Source organism: Pongo abelii, chromosome 6 (genome assembly GCF_028885655.2).
Source record: "Pongo abelii isolate AG06213 chromosome 6, NHGRI_mPonAbe1-v2.0_pri, whole genome shotgun sequence".
NCBI classification, from domain to species: domain Eukaryota; kingdom Metazoa; phylum Chordata; class Mammalia; order Primates; family Hominidae; genus Pongo; species Pongo abelii.
In genome coordinates, this window is record NC_071991.2 from 39946038 (window position 1) to 39965321 (window position 19284).

At 50.0% G+C, this 19284-nt stretch overlaps 1 protein-coding gene and 3 non-coding genes across 8 annotated transcripts; all 4 read left to right on the plus strand.

Moving 5' to 3' along the window:
- The first annotated feature begins 1340 nt into the window (after positions 1 to 1340).
- TBRG4 (transforming growth factor beta regulator 4) lies at positions 1341 to 13014 on the plus strand. 5 transcript variants are annotated; one of them, XM_054546037.1, is made up of 11 exons: positions 1341 to 1436; positions 3831 to 4288; positions 7357 to 7680; positions 8406 to 8577; positions 8857 to 9014; positions 9668 to 9778; positions 10619 to 10763; positions 11042 to 11287; positions 11499 to 11610; positions 11741 to 11855; positions 12688 to 13014. In XM_054546037.1, the coding sequence occupies exons 2-11, from the start codon at positions 3881 to 3883 to the stop codon at positions 12787 to 12789; spliced, it is 1893 nt and encodes a 630-aa protein (XP_054402012.1). In that variant the 5' UTR covers positions 1341 to 1436; positions 3831 to 3880; the 3' UTR covers positions 12790 to 13014. The 5 variants fall into 5 exon arrangements, with proteins under 5 accessions (XP_054402012.1, XP_054402011.1, XP_054402014.1 ...); XM_054546036.1 differs by having other exon boundaries at positions 1364 to 1457; XM_054546039.1 differs by having other exon boundaries at positions 1370 to 1532.
- On the plus strand, positions 7023 to 7153 carry LOC129054346 (small nucleolar RNA SNORA5). The gene has a single exon (XR_008519034.1). It is a non-coding gene; the product is annotated as a small nucleolar RNA SNORA5 (small nucleolar RNA).
- LOC129054347 (small nucleolar RNA SNORA5) lies at positions 8079 to 8215 on the plus strand. Its single transcript, XR_008519035.1, has one exon. It is a non-coding gene; the product is annotated as a small nucleolar RNA SNORA5 (small nucleolar RNA).
- LOC129054345 (small nucleolar RNA SNORA5) lies at positions 8633 to 8766 on the plus strand. The gene has a single exon (XR_008519033.1). It is a non-coding gene; the product is annotated as a small nucleolar RNA SNORA5 (small nucleolar RNA).
- Positions 13015 to 19284: the final 6270 nt, after the last annotated feature.

The following is a 19284-nucleotide window of genomic DNA, read 5'->3' on the forward strand; positions in this document are numbered from 1 at the left end:
GGTCTCCCTATGTTGCCCAGGCTAGTCTTGAACTCTTGGCCTCAAGTGATCCTCCCACCTCAGCCAGCTTGACCAAGAGATTTTTTAATTTGCAATTGGTTAAAAGAGTGAGGCTCTGTGTAAAACTTGGAGTCAGCAGAAAAGAATGTTTAAGATAGTATGCCAGAATCAGCCACAATACACTGGGTCAAAAAAGACCTCTTCAGCAAGATTGATGGTCTGCAAGCTTGACTTAACCCTTGCCTTGCACGGCCTTAGGTCTTGTTTATAATTTGGTATCTTACTACCACAAAGTCTGTTAGTCTTATGATCTTTATTTTAACATTAATGTTGGTCAGTTGTCTAAATGCCAAAACGGAGGGACTATAACAAGGGGTGTTCAACCTCCCTTTCCAGAATGGCTGGGAACTCAGTTTTTAAGGTTTCTCTGGGGTCTCCTTGGCTAAGAGGAGGTCCATTCAGTGCTTGGGGGGCTTACAATTTTATTTTTAGTTTACAAACACAAACCAAAGTAATTATTTATTTATTTTTATGTTTTTTGTTTTGTTTTTTGCGACAGAGTCTTGCTCTGTCAACCAGGCTGGAGTGCAGTGGCAAGATCGCTGCTCACTGCAACCTTCACCTCCCGGATTCAAGCGATTCTCATGCCTCAACCTCCCTAGCAGCTGAGACTACAGGTGCGCGCTACCACACCCGGCTAATTTTTTTGTATTTTTAGTAAAGACGGGGTTTCGCCATGTTGGCCAGGCTGGTCTCGAACTCCTGAACTCAAGTGATCCGCCCACCGAGGCCTGGGATTACAGGCGTGAGCCACCATGCGTAGCCAAAGTAATTATTAACTCCACAGAAAATAAAAGGCTGTGCAGGAAGTAAAATTAATCAAGTCCATATATAGACCTCAGATACATTTCGTTTGGGCTATCCTGCATTTTATTTTGTAAACACCACTATTTAAAAATCAGGAAAATTACACATAAAAATCCAGCTGCAAGTGGGCGCTCTGAAGTTCCCCAGTCTCCACTCACTCGTCCTCCCAGCCCCCACAGGCCTCAACGTCGCCTATCCCACTCCACCAGTCCAGTCTTTCACCGCCCTAGGAACTCTCCTACGCCTACGCAAGCCGGGAGGGATGGGGGGATAGCACCGACAACAAAGGGTCGTCTCCCGCACTCCGTATGAGGATGGGGTACTGGTCGGGGGCAACCGAAGCCTTTCTTCCTAGGTTCTTCATCTTTTCTAAGTTTTCCATGACCTGTCGCTCCGCTTGAGCCCTCAGCAAAGATGTCACCCGCCGAAAGGTGCGGCCGGAAGCTGGAGGCGTGGCTTCCGGACGGGCGGTGCGAGGCTTCGTCTCGTTTCCGCCGGCGCTCCGAGTGACGTAGGGAAGCGCGCCGCGCACCTCATGGTTCCGGGGACAGTTAGGGCGGCGGATGGAGGTCAGCGGTGGTGTTCGCGGCGTAGGTCTTGTGGCACGGAGAGAAGGGGCGGCTGATCGTGGGTTTCGAGTGCACAACACAGGCGTGGCTGAGAAGGTCCTGGGATGCGGTGAAACTGGGGAGCAGGCTGGGACGCGGTAGGATGCGGTGGGCCTGGCCGTCTGCTCGTTCCGTGCTGGCTTGCCAGTGCGCACGCTTCCCCTCATCTAGCCCGCGCGGCCAGGCCTGGAAGACGCCGCCCCTATTGACCGTCCATGACCCCAGCGAGCCAGTTTTCGTGACTTAGTGCAAGTTGTTTTCTCTCTGCATTTTAGAACTAAAGTTTTGGATTGCTGTGTGCCTAAACCCAAGTCCGGCTCCTGGGCTTCCGTTTACTCGGCTAAACTGCTCTTAGGGCTCTTAAAAAATTGGAAAGGAGGCCGGGCGCGGTGGCTCACGCCGGTAATCCCAGCACTTTGGGCGGCCGAGGCGGGTGGATCACTTGAGGTCATGGTGAAACCCTGTCTCTACTAAAAATACAAAAATTAGCCAGGTGTGGCGGCGCGGGCCTGTAGTTCCAGCTGTTTGGGAGGCTGAGGCAGGAGAATCGCTTGAATCCGGGAGGCTGAGGTTGTAGTGAGTCGAGATCGCGCCGTTGCACTCCAGCCTGGGCGACAGAGCGAGACTCCGTCTCAAAAAAATAAAATAAGTCGGAAAGATTTCTCCACTGTGCTTAGGCTCAGGAAGTGGTAGATGTTGCGTTTGGGCAAATACTCCGACTGTCTGACCTCTCTCTCTTTTTTTTTTTTCTTTAAGTGGAGTTAGATTAAGCTTTTTACAGCTGCTTTAATCCCCTCATATAAAAAGAAAATGTGCTGGCCGTATACCAAGTTCCAGGAAGTGGAGAAAGATCAAACGTACATTCTGCTTTGGCAGAAATGAGGCCTAGGTGAACGTTTTAGCTTGCCCTTGTCGCATGTCTTCCCTGGATCATGTAATCACCGTAGGGAGCTAGACTAGCTGATAGAATTTTTTTTCTTTTTTTTTTTTTTTTTTTTTGAGACAGAGTCTCGCTCTGCCGCCCAGGTTGGAGTGCAGTGGCGCGATCTCGGCTCACTTCAAGCTCTGCCTCACCCTCCCGAGTAGCTGGGACTACAGGCGCCCGCCACCACGCCCGGCTAATTTTTTTGTATTTTTAGTGGAGACGGGGTTTCACTGTATTAGCCAGGATGGTCTCGATCTCCTGACCTCGTGATCTGCCCGCCTCAGCCTCCCAAAGTACTGGGATTACAGGCGTGAGCCACTGCGTCTGGCCGATAGAATTGTTAAAAGGAACATCAAGGCGATATGTAACACATTGCTGGAGATGGCAACATTGAGTTTGGCCTTGGAAGGATGAGATGTATTTTAAAGGGTCTTATAGGGGGAGGAGGAGACCCGGATAACAAGCCCTGTAAGGTGAAGTGGAAGTGCAAGGCCTGTTTAAAATGGGGCCTTGTGTTGCTGGGAGGCAGAAAAGGCTAAGACTGAGAAAATCATTCTGGGCCATGTTATGAAGTGCTTCTTATTATTGGTTCAGAATTTTTGCTGTTAGAAATTTGTTGGGTGTTTTTAGTAGGCTAGTGATGTAATCCACCTTGGTTTGGAGAGGCTTACACCTATGTCTACAGTGTTAAAATATATCCACAGAGGCTTTGGGAATGTGAATTTTTTTTTTTTTTTTTTTTTGAGATGGAGTCTCTCACCCAGGCTGGAGTCCAGTGGTGCAATCTCAGCTCACTGCAACCTCCGCCTCTCAGGTTCAAGCAATTCTCGTGCCTTAGCCTCCCAAGTAGCTGGGATTACAGGCATGCACCATGATGCCCAGCTAATTTTTGTATTTTTAGTAGACATGGGGTTTCACCATGTTGGCCAGGCTGGTCTCAAACTCCTGACCTCAAGTGATCCACCCGCCTAGGCCTCCCAAAGTGGGGATTATAGGCATGAGCCACCACTCCTGGCCAAGCCCGTAATTTTTAATCCTGGTTATCCTTGAAATTAAAAAAAAAAAAAAAAAAAAAATTAGTGCTGTCTAGGTCCTGTCTGCAGAGATGCCATCGTTTGGGAGGCTTTGGGCAGGACCTGGGAATCTGAATTGATGAACCACATCCTAGGTGATTTCAAATTACAAGCAGGATGAAAACCCTCCCACCCAGCCTGTAATGTTCCTGAGTTTTGATATTTGATGGCATTCTGTACTGAAACAAAAATCCTGTGAGATTTTTGCTTTAGAAAATACTATCACATACCTATGGATTGTCAAGAAAGACTTAGTCTGATTTTACAGATAGGGTGGCTTTGACTATTTCATTTGTCAAGTTTGTGAGTCAGGAACTGCCCCTGTATTAGCCCCTTCTCTCTCGTTTTTCTCTTCAGGGTTTGGAATCACTTGCTAGGAGTCTTGTCTCTCTGCCACCCAGGACATCATGGCAGCTCACCTGGTAAAGCGATGCACATGCCTCCTGAGAGAAGCTGCTCGTCAGGCCCCTGCCATGGCTCCAGTTGGCCGACTGAGACTTGCCTGGGTAGCCCATAGGACTCTGACTTCCTCAGCCACCTCACCCATTTCCCACTTCCCAGGTTCCTTGATGGAGCCGGTGGAGAAGAAACGAGCATTTACTCCCTACATAGAGAAGCAGATGGACCACCTCATCAAGAAGGCCACAAGGCCAGAGGAGCTCCTAGAGCTTGGTGGCAGTCACGATTTGGACAGCAATCAAGCAGCAATGATACTTATCCAGCTCTCTCACTTGCTGTCTGAGAAGCCAGAAGATAAAGCCTTGCTCATACAGGATGCCCACTTTCATCAACTTCTCTGTCTGCTCAACAGTCAGGTGGGTGCCGGAGTGTTGTCTGAGAGCATAGACAAGAGGAAAACAGCCAGAAATGCTGGGGTCCACAGCAGCCAGTGCTTACCAAGCATAGACAGGGGCCCTGCATCTCTTGTGATTTTTTTTTTTTTTTTAATAAATTTCAAAGTGCTTTATCGTGCTTTCACTTTGTTTATCCTTACAAGAGCCCTGTTAGGTAAATATTGCTATGCTCATCTTACAGACAGCCAAGACGCATAGTGATAGAAGCATGGGAAGTGAGCCTGGTTCTTCTCAGTTCTTTGGGTGCTTTCCCCCTCACCATATAGTCTTGACTTGTATTGCTCTCTGCCAGTGTCTGGCTGATGGCAAGGCACTGTTTTTGAAGCCAAAGGAGATGCAGCATGACTGATGGAAGGTCCTTGAAACTTGAGACAGACGTGGGCATGATCTAGCCATGTTCAGACCCTCCAAGGATGACCATGGAGAGAAGCAACAAGACCCATTTGTGTGGCACTGAGCAGGGCAGAACTCAGACTACAGAAGCCAGTTCCTGCTCACTGTGAGGGACTCCCTTCTTAGAGAGTCTTCCCCTGGGCTGCATGTACAAAATAAGGAGTACAGACTCCTGCTGTGGCTGAACTGGCCCTAACTCCCTGGTCTGCTTTGGAAGGGAAGTGCTGGGGCACTGAAACCATGTTTCCAGTTGTCAGGTGTAATGAAGAGAAAGGCACTATCCAAGGAAGGAGTTGCACTAACTGAGTGCTTTTCAAGCTGCAGGTTATAAAATCAATGTAGTGGGATGTAGCCAGCTGATTCTTTATGAGGTAGAGTAGTATAAAAAATAACAGAATTCATCACATATAGTAAGGGGATTCACTAATGTCTCATGGAACTTTTGTTCTAGTTAAGTATGTATATATATACATGTGTTGTGTGGACTGGGGTTACAGTACGTAATTATTTCTTGCTGGGGATATAATTCATAAAATCAACTTAGTTAGGCTCCCTTGTTATTTGGCTATAATTCTAATTGCTGTTTATTGACTCTTTTTACTCACATGTGATTTAAGAAAGTCTTATGATGCAAGACTGAACATTGTAACAAAATTATAAGGCAAGTATCTGTAATGTAATAACAGCTTTCTTTTCAAAGATTTTCCTGCTGTCCATGAAACCGGAAGGTAGACACCCAGATCTTCTGTAAGATTAGAATTTACTCCAGTACTTTCTCCCTCATCCCCAGCCCTTCAGACAGCAGCTTCTCTGTTCCCAGCTCACTTCCTTGAAGGTGTGGTTTCTGCTTCTCATTCATAAGCGAAGAGACTGAACCTGAGGGTTCAGTGTTGAGAGACTTGGCCCAGGAAAGGACAGAGCCATACTTGTTTTACCATCTGCTCTCTTCTGCGAGGCTGGATTCAGGGCCAAAGGGCTCTAGAGCCACCCATGTTGACACTGTGGGCCGTGTGGACGCAGTACCTGAATAGCAGTTACCCTCTTCAGGAACAAAGCAGGCACCAGCAGAGAGGACGGGCTGTGGTGCAGGTTCCGGACCCAGAACTATGTAGAAATAAGTTCACCTTTGTTTACCTGTACAGTGGGACTGATGGTTCTCATAGGATGTTGGTGTCTCATGGGGGTACACACACAGAAGGATGCCTGGCATTTAGTAAGAGCCTGTTCAGAGGTGCTGCTGGTAGCAGCAGCAGCTTGGTCATCCCCAGGAGGCCTCTGCATTTGGGAGTGGGCAGGGCTTAGTGATACCAGGGGTCTTTTTACCCATATGTCAAAGGCTTTCCTGCAAACCTTTGTGCCTGGGGTGCTCCTCCCTTTGAAGGCAGTTGAGGGTCTGGCGTGCTTGGGTGCCGCGTCCCTGGAGGGTAAAGGTGGTGGTTCACTGCCTAACGCTCTGCAGGAACTCCTGCTTATTGCAGCAGTTGCGTTCCTAAGAAACTTTCACGTTGCCAGAAACTGCGAGGTTGGTTTGTTAGAGAACGTTTAGGGGTTGGAGCTTCTCTGACTCAAAAACAAATTATTTTCCTGGAGAAAAGCCAGTGTTTTTTGTTTTGTTGTTTGAGACAGAGTCTCACTCTGTCACCCAGGCTGGAGTGCAGTGGCACAATCTCAGCTCACTGCAGCCTCCATCTTCCAGGTTCAAGTGATCTTCCTACCTCAGCCTCCCAAGTAGCTGGGACTACAGGCATGTGCCACCACAAATGCCTAAAATACAAGTTTTTGTAATTTTAATAGGCACAGGGTTTCACCACGTTCACCAGGCTAGTCTCGAACTCCTGACCTCAGGTGATCTGCCCGGCCCAAGTTTTTAATACCTAAAACTTTTAATGTCATTGCAAGTAAAAGTCATGAATGATAACAAAACTGATCTTAGCAAGCCTAGGTGCTACCTTCTCTGCCATCAGGTGACATCCATCAGGCTCAACTTTTTCTCTGACCTCTTGTATTGACTTGACAGCTTTACTTGCAGCTGAAGTCTGCATGCCCACTACCCAGAGCTGTAGCCAGGACCATGTAAAAGAGTGTGGTCTCTCTTTAATCAACTACATTAGGTCAAAGCTTCATTGGGGAAACTTGGAGAATTTCCCTTGCCACTCTAGAGTTCTTGCTTGCAAGCAATTGCAAATGACCTCAGCCACCTTGAGCAGAAATGTGCTATTTATTGTAGCCTAGAGGATCAGGCTCAGAGGTGTACCCTTGGATCTGGCCGTGCCTGAGGGGCGCTCTGGCTCTGCGGGTGCTTGGCAGCCATGTCAAATTCAGTGCCTGCCCTGCCTATGGTAGGCACTGCCCAGAAGACTGCCACAGAGACAGTGACTCATGGGCCCTGTTCCTGTGTCCCAGGCTCAGGGATAAATTTGGTTACAGCCACCAAGCGTCTAGGCCTCGAGGCTGAGCAAGGCTGTGAGGAGCAGCCAGGCACTGGGGCCCTGTTACAACGGAGTGGGGAACTGATACTGTCTTCTCTGAAGAGTTGTAGTAAATGCTCATGAAACAAGGTTCAGAGAGGTGGCCTCCAGCTCACACACAGGACCGACAGTGCCACATCATTTCTCCTGTGTCCTTTCCCTGCCTAGATAGCCTCGGTCTGGCATGCTACCCTCTCGAGGCTGCTGGGAAGCCTGTATGCTCTGGGCATCCCCAAGACCTCCAAGGAGCTGCAGTCGGTAGAGCAGGAGGTCCGCTGGCGCATGCGGAAGCTCAAGTACAAGCAACTGGCCTTGCTGGCAGAGTCCTGTGCCACCCTCTCACAGGAGCAGCACTCGCAGGAGCTGCTGGCTGAGCTGCTCATGCACCTGGAAAGGCGCTGGACAGAAATTGAAGATTCCCACACATTAGTGACCGTCATGATGAAGGTGGGACACCTCTCGGAGCCACTAATGAACCGCCTGGAAGACAAGGTACTGCGCCTGAAAGCAGGTGGCACCCAGCCTGCCTCCCCTGGGCTTTGGGCTTGTTCTTTGGGTGACAGTTGTCTGCAGAGGGGTGCGTTGTGTGCACTGGGATTAGAGCCCCGGGAGCTTCTGTCTGGAGCCTCAGGCATCACATGGGGCAGGACCAGAGGGCTCGGAGCTGCAACAGGTGGTTGCCCTGTGGCTGCATTTATCAAGCACCACTTGCTCCTCCCAACACAGGCGCTTCCCTGATTGCACCTTTATCTTTCCCTCAAACCCCATCATAGCACGATCTTGAGAGGGGGCCATGGCAGGCAGCTCCTGAAGTAACACAGGTACTGCCCAGGCCTGGCTTCTGGCTAGAACTCTCCTGGAGATGTGCTAACACCTATCGGCTGTAGCCCTGCAGTCAAGTCAAATTCAGTGCCCGTTCCTGTCATAGCGGGGGCTGGCCCAGATGGCTGCCACAGCAAGCTCCACAGCTCATGGGCCCTGGATCACCTACCCTGGGACCTGGGGATAAGTTTGGCTGTGGACAGTGCTCCAGGTCCAGGGGTTCCCTGGGGTGGACGAGGAGGCAGGCCCTGCACAGTGGTCTGGTGTTTAGTCAGCTCAGGCCCAGTTGCTGTCTCACAGGGGCTGCACTGGATGGGACCATGGGACCCCTGCCCCCAGCTCGTCCCTGCCACCCCAGGCCATTGAGCTGACCTCTGCGCGGCTGTGGTTGACAGTGCCTGGAGTTGGTGGAGCACTTTGGCCCCAGTGAGCTGCGGAAGGTGCTGGTGACGCTGGCAGCTCAGAGCCGGCGGTCCGTGCCCTTGCTGCGGGCCATCTCCTACCACCTGGTGCAGAAGCCCTTCTCTCTGACGAAAGATGTGCTCTTGGACGTGGCCTACGCCTATGGTGAGCCCTTTGGACAGAACGGTGGAGAGAGGGGAGCGCTGGCCCTGCAGATGCCTGCAGCCGTGTCAAATTCAGTACCTGTCCTATGCATGGTAGGCACTGGCCCAGAAGGCTGCCACAGAAACACTGTGACCCATGGGCCCTGTTCCTGTGTCCCAGGCTCAGGGATAAATTTGGTTACAGACATCAAGCATCTAGACCTCGAGGCTGAGGTGGGGTGGAGCTGCTGGGTGATTACTGATTCTCCAGCTAAACCCTGTGATCTGCTCTGTCCCGAAGGCAAACTCAGCTTTCACCAGACCCAGGTGTCCCAGCGCCTGGCCACCGACCTGCTGTCCCTCACGCCCAGCCTGACTTCTGGTGAGGTGGCCCACTGTGCCAAGTCCTTCGCCTTACTCAAGTGGCTCAGCCTGCCCCTGTTTGAGGCCTTTGCCCAGGTGAGCCAGGGCCTGGCCCCAACTCAGAGAAGCTGGCTTCCTGGCCATCTGCTGGGAACCATTGCCTTAGTCGGGAAAGTAAAGCCAGTCTGAAAATGCTCACTTGTGGGGGCAGATACATATTTCTTGCATTTTGGCTTATTTTGAAAGGGCTGCTATTCAGTTCTCAAAAAAGTGTTTGAGAACTGTTTCCTCTCTTCTTTCACTGACCATTATAAGTGCTTCCATCCGTTTTGGGGTAGCTTGTAGCAGGTAGCAGCATGGCTGGTGAGGCTGAGAATCCACTCAGAACTGTCTACTGAATCACTGATCCCCCTCGCAAAGTGGAACTGTACAGAAAGATGACACCTGCAGTTACGTTTATGTGTGACCGGTCTAAACTAAGTTTACTGGTTGGAGAATATTTCTAAATCCCTTATCAGAAAGAAGCAGCTTCTAGGTGTCCCCAGCCTCTGTGGGTAGTTGCTGCCAGGCGAAGGAGTGTCTGGGCCTGTGTAAGTCCTCTGTGCCCGGCACAGCTCATGGGCCCTGGATGGAGGGTCCTGCCATTGCCCCTGGCCATGCAGGCTCTCCTCAGACTCAGAACCGGGCAGGAGGACAGCGTGCTGGGGAGAGAGCTTATTCTGTCCCTCTGCTATTTCTGACCCACCCAGCACGTCCTGAACAGAGCACAGGACATCGCCCTGCCCCACCTGTGCAGCATGCTTCTGGCTTTTGCACGTCTGAACTTCCATCCAGACCAAGAGGATCAGTTCTTCAGCCTGGTAGGGCCTCTGGGCTCCCACTGCTCGACCTTTATCCTCCCCTTCAGCTAATGGCTCATGAACCGTCCTCCCAAGATCAGCTCGGGCTAGGCGGAGGGGGAGAGGCCACTATGCGTGGCATGGGAGGGCAGGGGGAGCTGGTTGGAGCCAGGCGTCCTAGGGATCACTGAGAACACATGAAATCCTGCTGTCTGGTTGACTGTCCTGCCAGGCTGCTCTGGGGGGTCCTGCCTCTGGTGCTCCTTTTAATGCCCTGTTGATGCTCAGAAGCTCTGGTGGGCCTTCATGCTATGTGCATCAGCTCAGGGTGGGAGGGGGAGCCTTCTTTATGAAGACCTTAGGACAGCCACAGAGGCCAGCAGGCCAGATGTGACCCCAGGCTCCCTGGGATTCCATCAGGGGTTTGTCTAGCACCGTCCTGAGAACAATTAGCCAGGGGCTGGGGAGTGCTGCTTCACCTCTTGGATGCTTTCATCTCTCAGATGACCAGAGATTCCTCCTCCCTTGTCCCAGGTGCTCACTTGGAGACATTATGAGAGAAGGGATCTTGTTCCCTGCCAGTAGGTTGGTTGTAGTAAACCTAATCAAATGCCAGCATTCAGCAGCACTCTTCTGCTGTTCAGAGTGGTCTTGGGGCACGAGGAAGATTCCTGGTACCTTCAAGCCCAGGATTGCTCCAGGCCTCACCAAGGGTCAGGGTTCTGCCTCTTGTTACCCAGTAGCCTCCTCTGGCCTCATCCCAACCAGGCTAAGACCACATCATGGACTGTGTCTCACCCATGGCTATTTGCAGCCCCTAAGGAGAGCCTGCTTTCTCCACCACACCCTATCCTTGCCCAGGTACATGAGAAGCTGGGGTCAGAGCTGCCAGGCCTGGAGCCAGCCCTGCAGGTGGACCTGGTGTGGGCCCTGTGTGTGCTGCAGCAGGCACGGGAAGCAGAGCTGCAAGCCGTCCTCCACCCTGAATTTCACATCCAATTTCTAGGTGAGCCCCCTGCCCCTAGTACTACTGGAACTGGGGAACTGCCTGGTCTTGTCTGCCTAGTGCCAGGTGAGAATTTGGGGCAGATGGAGGCCAGGGCTCTCCCTCCCCCTCGCTCTCCATCCTCTCCCTGTGGGTGGCCAGCAGACCGTAACTCTGCTGCCTCCTGACCCAGAGAACTGGGCTGGGACTGGGTGTAGGGGTGCCACTGCCCTCTCATCCAGGGTCTCCCCATCTCTGGCCGTAGGCCTACCTCCCTCTTCTTTCTCCTTGTCCCCTAGGGGGCAAGTCTCAGAAGGATCAGAACACCTTCCAGAAGCTGCTCCACATCAACGCCACTGCCCTGCTGGAGCACCCCGAGTACTCAGGTCCCCTTCTGCCTGCCTCGGCTGTGGCCCCTGGGCCCTCAGCCCTTGACAGGAAGGTGACCCCCCTGCAAAAGGAGCTGCAGGAGACACTGAAGGGGCTGCTGGGGAGCGCCGACAGGGGCAGCCTCGAGGTGGCCACGCAGTATGGCTGGGTGCTGGGTGAGGGCTCCCCCTGGTCGGCACAGGGCCTGGCATTGCCTGAGTCTAACGGGACTCTTCTAACCCACCCCGTCTGCAGCAAGAACTGACCTAGAGAGCTGCAGGGTGTCAGCCTGGGCTCCCCACAATCCCGTCTTTGTTCATCCTTCCTGTGGGGGGCGTTTCTGAGGGATGTCGCCCAACATGTTCTCATCCCACACCCCTTCCCCAGATGCTGAGGTGCTGCTGGACAGTGACGGCGAGTTTCTGCCCGTAAGGGACTTTGTGGCACCTCACCTTGCCCAGCCAACTGGGAGTCAGTCACCACCTCCAGGGTCTAAGAGGTAGGTGGCCAGGGACCTGTTGGCCATGGGGGCACCATGGCTGTTGGACTGCATATTCTTTGCTTTCCATCTTTCCCCTCCGAGGGGCTGGGAGAGTGGAAGCATGTCAGCCACCCCTTCTTCCTTCCAGGCTAGCTTTCCTGCGGTGGGAGTTCCCCAACTTCAACAGCCGAAGCAAGGACTTGCTGGGTCGCTTTGTTCTGGCCCGGCGACACATACTGGCTGCAGGCTTCCTGATAGTGGATGTGAGTACCTCCTGGGCAGGTGGTCACTGCACAGGGAGAATCCCCAACCCATGCTAGAGAGGGGAACAGGTGGAACTGAGCCAGCAGGTATAGACACATGCCCTGCCCGTGGCCCCGGGCCTCTCCCAGGAGCCCAGGGAGGGAGTTTACTGTGGATCCTAGCTGCTCCAGCCTCCCCTCTAACCTTCCCAGCATCTCACCCCATGGGTGAACCCAAAAAGGCAACCAAGCCTGCTTGTTCAGCTTAAGAGTTGGGCAGGGTAGGGCCCATTCACAGATAAGCAGCTCGAAGTCCAAGAGGCTGCACAGCTGTTGGGGCTCTGAGTGCAGCTGCTCTGCCCCCTTGGTCAGCGCCTGTTATCAGGAAAAGTAGGACCAGTGGAACTGGCAGGAGCAGAAAGATGCAGGTCCTGGGGCCTGACTCTGGTTTCACACCTGGGAGACTTTGGTTAAGATCAAAGGGGGTCACCTTCCCTGGGAAGGGCCAGTGAATGAACGTGTGGCTTCATGAGCCACACAAGGGTTCTGTTTGCTTCTTTGGGTTGTTGTGAGTTTTTTAACTGTTTAAAATTCAGAATCCCTTCTTGGGCCTCCGAGTAGTTTGCAGACCCCTCCAGCACTGACAGTGCTAGCACCTCTCCCCGCCCGCACTGCCTGCAGTTCATGGGCTCTGCCTTGAAGACTTGGAGGCCAAGGGGCAGGTGTGCAGAGCTGTTGGTCACCAGAGGTGTCGGGTGAGGGGTCAATGTGAGGACAGCAGGCAAGCAGGCAGAGCCACTGGCTGGAAGGGATCTCCTTGCCCATGTGACCTGTCTCCCCTGCCTCCTTCTAGGTCCCATTCTATGAGTGGCTGGAACTCAAGTCTGAATGGCAGAAAGGCGCCTACCTCAAGGACAAGATGCGGAAAGCAGTGGCTGAGGAGCTGGCCAAGTGACTTGTGCCAGCAGCATGGACTGCATGCCTCTCCGCTGGAGGTCTAGCTGTGGGCGGGCAAGAAGGGTCACCCTTGAGGACAAACCTCTGTGCAGCACCTTGGCCAGAGTGGGGAGGGTGGCCAGCCGCTCTGAGGGACAGAGCGTCCTCTTGTGTATAATAAACCTTTAATTTTGGTATTGGACCCCTGGGGCCTTCCCAGGCTTGGTCACCCTCTGTACTGTCAGCACTTGTCTGTCTGCTTTGTTGAGCAGGGCGTGGTTCTCCAGTCTGCCCTGTGCACTCCCCCGCCACGCCCAGCGCAAGAGGCCTGCTTTAGGGACAGACCTGGGTTGTTACCTGCCTATCTCTCCCAGCTTCTTCCCTCCATGAGTGCTTATTCGCATATGCCGGCCTCTTGCGTAGGGGTCTGTATCAGCCCCAGCAGACAGGTGGAGTCCTAGAATTCTGAACCTCCAGGGCAGAGGAGCTTCCCAGGGAAGCTGATTGGAGATTCAGTGCATGGCTGGGGGTTCTGATGGAGCTGTGGCTACTGAACCACAGCCATCCTGGGAGGCTTTCTCCCATCAGTTGTCTCACACTTAGCTGAGTGGAAGGCACCCTGACAGCATGTGGTGACAGTTGATGTGAGGGCTGGGTGAGCACTTGGGAGGCGCTGGCTCTGGGAGAGGAGAAGATCCCACTTGGCTGACACCATGGCACCAAGAGCCAAACTCCATCGTTGTCTTCACCACCCTAACCAGAGCCTTGTGCTGTCATCTAGGAACTGGCTGCCCAAACAGGGCCCTGGCGGCCTCCCTGCTGCTGCGGGGATTACCAGGTGCTGGGAGGCAACAAGCTTTCTATCTTCCAGCCTCTTCTTAGAGACACCCATTGGCAGAACCTGACTAAATAGCAGGGAACTGGGTTGCCTCCAGCCATACAGAATGGAGAGCAGGACAGTGGGGTGGAGCTGAGAGTGGAGAGGCCCACAGCCCTCAGCACTCTAGGCTCCCCACCCTAGGCTGTTTCCCCAAAAAGAACAAGTCTAGTCACTGCTCTGATGCTTGGCCACTCACCCAAGCATTGGGATAGTTTGTGCTGGTTTCACTGGGCACCATCAGGCACAGGTGACCATGGTCCTTGTTTGCACAGGTTTTAGGGTTACCACAGGAGTGGTCCCTCACACAGTGGGAGGGGAAAGAGCTGCCGGAGATGATTTCTGAAGCGAGGAAGAGCATCCCAAAGTGAAGAGACAGCCAGGAGAAATGCCCAGGGTGTGGCAGCAACTTAGTTCTTAGAGTGGGATGCACAGAGTCTGCAGAGGTGAGACCGAGGAGCTGAAGGAGCCAGTTCAGGAGGGCCTGATGTATATCTAACCAAGGAAATAAAAGCTCATCGTCAGGGCCCCTGACCTTTATTTTGAGATAATCACAGGTTCCTGTGCAGTTGTAAGAAATAATCTGTGATTTGCTCCATGGCAGAGTAGGGTGCAAGGTCACATCCCAGTACTGACGTGAGCACAAGTCAAGCAGAGAGCATTTCCATCTCCTAAGAGCCCTTACATTGCCCTTTATACTCACCTCCTCCTCATCCTTCACCACCAACAACCACAAGTCTTTGGTCATGCTAAGAATGTCACAAAGGGAATCACAGGATGTGACTTATGGAATTGTATTTCTTGACTTGGCATAGTTCTCTGAAAATTTGAATTCTTAAATTGCATGTATCAGTAGTTTCTTTTTATTGCTGTTGTATCTGTGTTGTGCTTTATTCCGTGCTGTGGCTGTAACAACCATTTGCTCCCTTAACCCTGGGGAGACATCCTGGTTGTTTCTGGGTTTTGGCTATTACTGATAAAGTAGCCAGAAAATCTGTGTCTAGGTTTTTCTGTAAGTTTTCATTTCTCTGGGATAAAGATTCCCAGGAGTGTAACTGCCAGGTCAGAAGGAATGTATGTGTTTCTCTAAAAAACTACCATCTTTTCATCTCTTTCTGATAAGTTGTTGATAAATAGACATTTATTTCCCATCTCTTTGGTGAAATGTCTTCTCATGCCTTTTGCCCTTGTTGTACTTGCATTGGCTTTTTTATCAGTCTTGAGAGGACTTTGTGAGACTTAACATTGAGATATTTTTGTTTGTTTGTGCCTCTAGATGTCAGTTTATCCAGAACCATTTGTTGAAAGGCCATCCTCTCCCGTTGACTCTACTTTTGCATTTTTGTAAAGTCAGTTGGGCATATTTGTGTGAGTCTGTTTCTGCATTTTCTGTACTGTAATGTTGTTAATCTATGTTATCTGTCTGCCAATATCACGTTCTTGATTACTGTAGCTGTAAAGCAGGCCGCCTTATTGGGTGGAGTGATGGGTTCTCCTACTATATTTTTAGGAATTGTTTTAGCTATTCTAGTTCCTTTGCCAGTCCCTGTAAATTTTTGAAAAATCTCGTCTGTGTAAAAACAAAACAAAAGTCTTACTGAGGGTTTGATAGGAATTACATTAAACCTATAGATCAGTTTGGGGAGACATGACATCTTTACTGTGTGGAATCTTCCAATTGAAATAATAGCCATCTGTATCCAAGGGTTTAACCAACCCCAGATTGCAAAAGCAAAAAATAATGCAAGAATACAAATTTAAATAACAACACAGCTTTTATACTGTGTTAGGTATTTTAAGTAGCCCAGAGATGGTTTAAAGTTTACAGGAGGATGTGTAGATTATATGGACATGCTATGCCATTTTCTATTAGGAACTGGAGCATGTGTGGATACCAAGGGATGACTGGATATTTATTTAGGCCTTTACTTTTATCAGTGTTTCATAGTTTGGGTTTTTTGTTTGTTTGTTTGTTTGCTTTGTTTTGAGATGGAGTTTGTTCCTGTTGCCCAGGCTGGAGTGCAATAGCGTGGTCTCGGCTCACTGCAACCTCCACCTCCTGGGTTCAAGTGATTCTCATGCCTCAGCCTCCTGAGTAGCTGGGATTACAGGCACCTGCCACCATACCTGGCTAATTTTTGTATTTTTAGTAGAGATGGGGTTTCACCATATTGGCCAGGGTGGTCTCAAACTCCTGACCTCAGGTGATCTACCCGCCTCAGCCTCCCCAAGTGCTGGGATTACAGGCGTGAGCCACCGCACCCAGCCTGTAGTTTTTGTTTTGTATTACCTAAGTCGGCCAGGTGTGGTGGGATCACGCCTGTAATCCCAGCACTTAGGGAGGCTGGGGCGGGTGAATCACCTGAGGCCAGGAGTTCAAGACCAACCTGGCCAACACTGTGAAACCCTGTGTCTACTAAAAATATAAAAATTAGCTGGGCATGATGACGGGCACCTGTAATCCCAGCTACTCAGGAGGCTGAGGCAGGAGAATCACTTGAACCCGGGAGGTGGAGGCTGCAGTGAGTCAAGATTGCGCCACTGCACTCCAGCCTGGGTGACAGAGCAAGACTCTGCCTCAAAAAAAAAAAAATATATATATATATATATATGTGTGCATGTGTGTGTGTATATATATACGTGTGTATGTGTGTATATATGTATATAAGTATATATATGTGTATATATGTATATATATATACGTATATACACACCCCTAAGTCATGATTTTGGAGCAATTGTAAGTGGTATAGTGCTTAATTTTGGCATTCACACATTGATTGTTAGCATATAGAAATGGGATTGATTTTTATGTGATCTTGCTAAACTTTATGCATTGTTTAAATTCCTTTGGATTTCCTATGTAGATATTTATGTCCTGAAAACAGGAATATATTTGTCCTTTCAAATCAATATGCTTTTTATTTTGTTACTTATGACCACTTTATTAAAATATAATTCACATGCCATACACTTCACCCATTTAAAATGTATAATTCGGCCAGGTGTGGTGGCTCACGCCTGTAATCCCAGCAGTTTGGGAGGCCAAGGCCCGAAGATCTTGAGCCCAGGAGTTCAAGACCACCCTGGGCAACTGGCAAAACCCTGTCTCTATTTTTTAAAATATAAAAATTAGCCGAAGTGGCACACACCTGTCGTCCCAGCAACCCAGGAGGCTGAGGTAGGAGAATCACTTAAGCCTGGGAAGTCAAGCCTGCAGTGAACCATGATAGCACCACTGCAGTCCAGCCTGGGCGACAGAGTGAGACCCCATCTCAAAAACAAAAATGTATAATTCAGTGGTTTTTAGTCTCTTTGCAGATATATGCAACCATCACCACAATTTGAACATTTTCTAAGCCTCATATACTGATGTGATATTTTGGTGGTTTGTGACTGGCTTCATTTACTTAGCATATTGTTTTCATGTTTCATTCGTGTCGTATGTATGAGTATTCATTCCCTTATTTGGCTGAATAATATTCCATTATATGTTTGTGCCACATTTTGTTCATCCATTCATCCATTGATGGACATGTGGATTGTTTCCACCTTCTGGCTAATATGAACTGATACAGTTTGGATATTTTGTCCCCTCCAAATCTCATGAAATAGGATCACCAGTGTTGGAGTATGGGGCCTGTTAGGAAGTGTTTGGATCATAGGAACATCTGTCGTAAATGGCTTGGTGCCATCCTTGTAATGAGGGAGTTCTTGCTCTATATTAGTTCATTTGAAAGCTGGTTGTTTAAAAGAGACTGGGAACTCCTGCCCTATCTCTTCTGCCCTCTCTCGTCATGTGACATGCCTGCTCCTTGTTCACCTTCTGTCATAAGTAAAAGCTTCCTAAGGCCTTCCCAGGAGCCAAGCAGATGTCGGTACCATGCTTGTACAGCCTGCAGAACTGTGAGCCAAATAAACTTCTTTATAAATTACCATCTCAGATATTCTTCTATAGCAATGCAAAATGGACTAATACATGAATAATGCTGCTATAAATATTCCTGTACAAGTTTGAGTATAAATGTATGTTTTCATTTTTCTCTTGGTTATATACCTAGGAGTGGAATTGCTGGGTCTATGGTAACTATGTTTAGTCGTTTAAGGAACTGCTAGACTGTTGTACATTCCCACCAGCAGTGTGTAAGGTTTCAGATCTCTCTACATCCTCAGTGACACTTGTCATTTGAGTTTTATTTTAGCCATGTGAGGGTATAAAGTGATTTCTCATTGTGGTTTTTGTTATTTCCCTAATAACTAATGGTTTTCAGCATTTTTCATTTACTTATTTGGCCATTTGCATGTCTTTTAAAAATATCTTTTTTAAGATTCAGGGAGTGGCCGGGCGTGGGGGCTCACACCTGTAATCCCAGCACTTTGGGAGGCCAAGGTGGGCGGGTCATGAGGTCAGGAGATTGAGACCATCCTGGCCAACACAGTGAAACACCATCTCTACTAAAAATACAAAAAAAATGGCCGGGCGTGGTGGCGGGTGCCCGTAGTCCCAACTGCTTGGGAGGCTGAGGCAGGAGAATGGCATGAACCTGGGAGGTGGAGCTTGCAGTGAGCTGAGATCGCACCACTGCACTCCAGCCTAGGCAACAGAACCAGACTGTCTCAAAAAAAAAAAAAAAAAAAAAGATTTAGGGAGTACACTAGGTGCAGGTTTGTTACATGGGTATACTGTATCATGCTGAGATTTGGGCTTCTAATGAACCTATTACCCACGTAATGAACATAGTACCCAGTGGTAGTTTTTCAACCCTTGTCTCCCACCCTCCCCACATTTGGAGTCTCCAGTGTCTATTATTTCCATCTTTATGTCCATGTGTACCCATCCATTGTTTAGCTCTCATTTATAAGTGAGAACATGCGGTATTTGATTTTCAGTTTCTCAGTTATTTCACAAGATAATGGCCTCTAGCTCCATTCATCTTGCTGCAAAGGTGTGTGTGTATGTGTGTGCACTGGGTAATGTATAAGAAAGGTTTAATTGGCATGGGGTTCTGCAAGCTGTACACGAAGCATAGTGGCATCTGTTTCTGGGGAGGCCTCAGGAGGCTCCCAATCGCGGTAGAAGGCAAAGGGGGAACAGGCATGTCACATGGTGAAGCAGGAGCAAGAGAGAGACAGAGTGTGTAGAGTGGGGAGATGCCACACACTTTTAAATGACCAAATCTTGGTCGGGCGCAGTGGCTTATGCCTGTAATCCCAGCACTTTGGGAGGCCGAGACGGGCGGATCACGAGTTCAGGAGATCAAGACCATCCTGGCCAACATGGTGAAACCCCATCTCTACTAAAATACAAAAAAAAAAAAAAAATTAGCTGGGCCTAGTGGCGCATGCCTGTAGTCTTAGCTACTCAGGAGCCTGAGGCATGGGAATTGCTCGAATCTGGGAGGCAGAGGTTGCAGTGAGCCGAGGTCACACCACTGCACTCCAGCCTGGCAACAGAGCAAGACTCAGTCTCAAAAAAGACCAAATCTCAGGAGAACTCACTGTCTCAAAGACAGCACCAAACCATGAGGAGTCCGTCCCCATGATCCAAACACCTCCCACCAGGCCCCACCTCCAGCATTGGGGATTACAATTCAACATGAGATTTGGGTGGAGACAAATACCAGACTATATCATGCT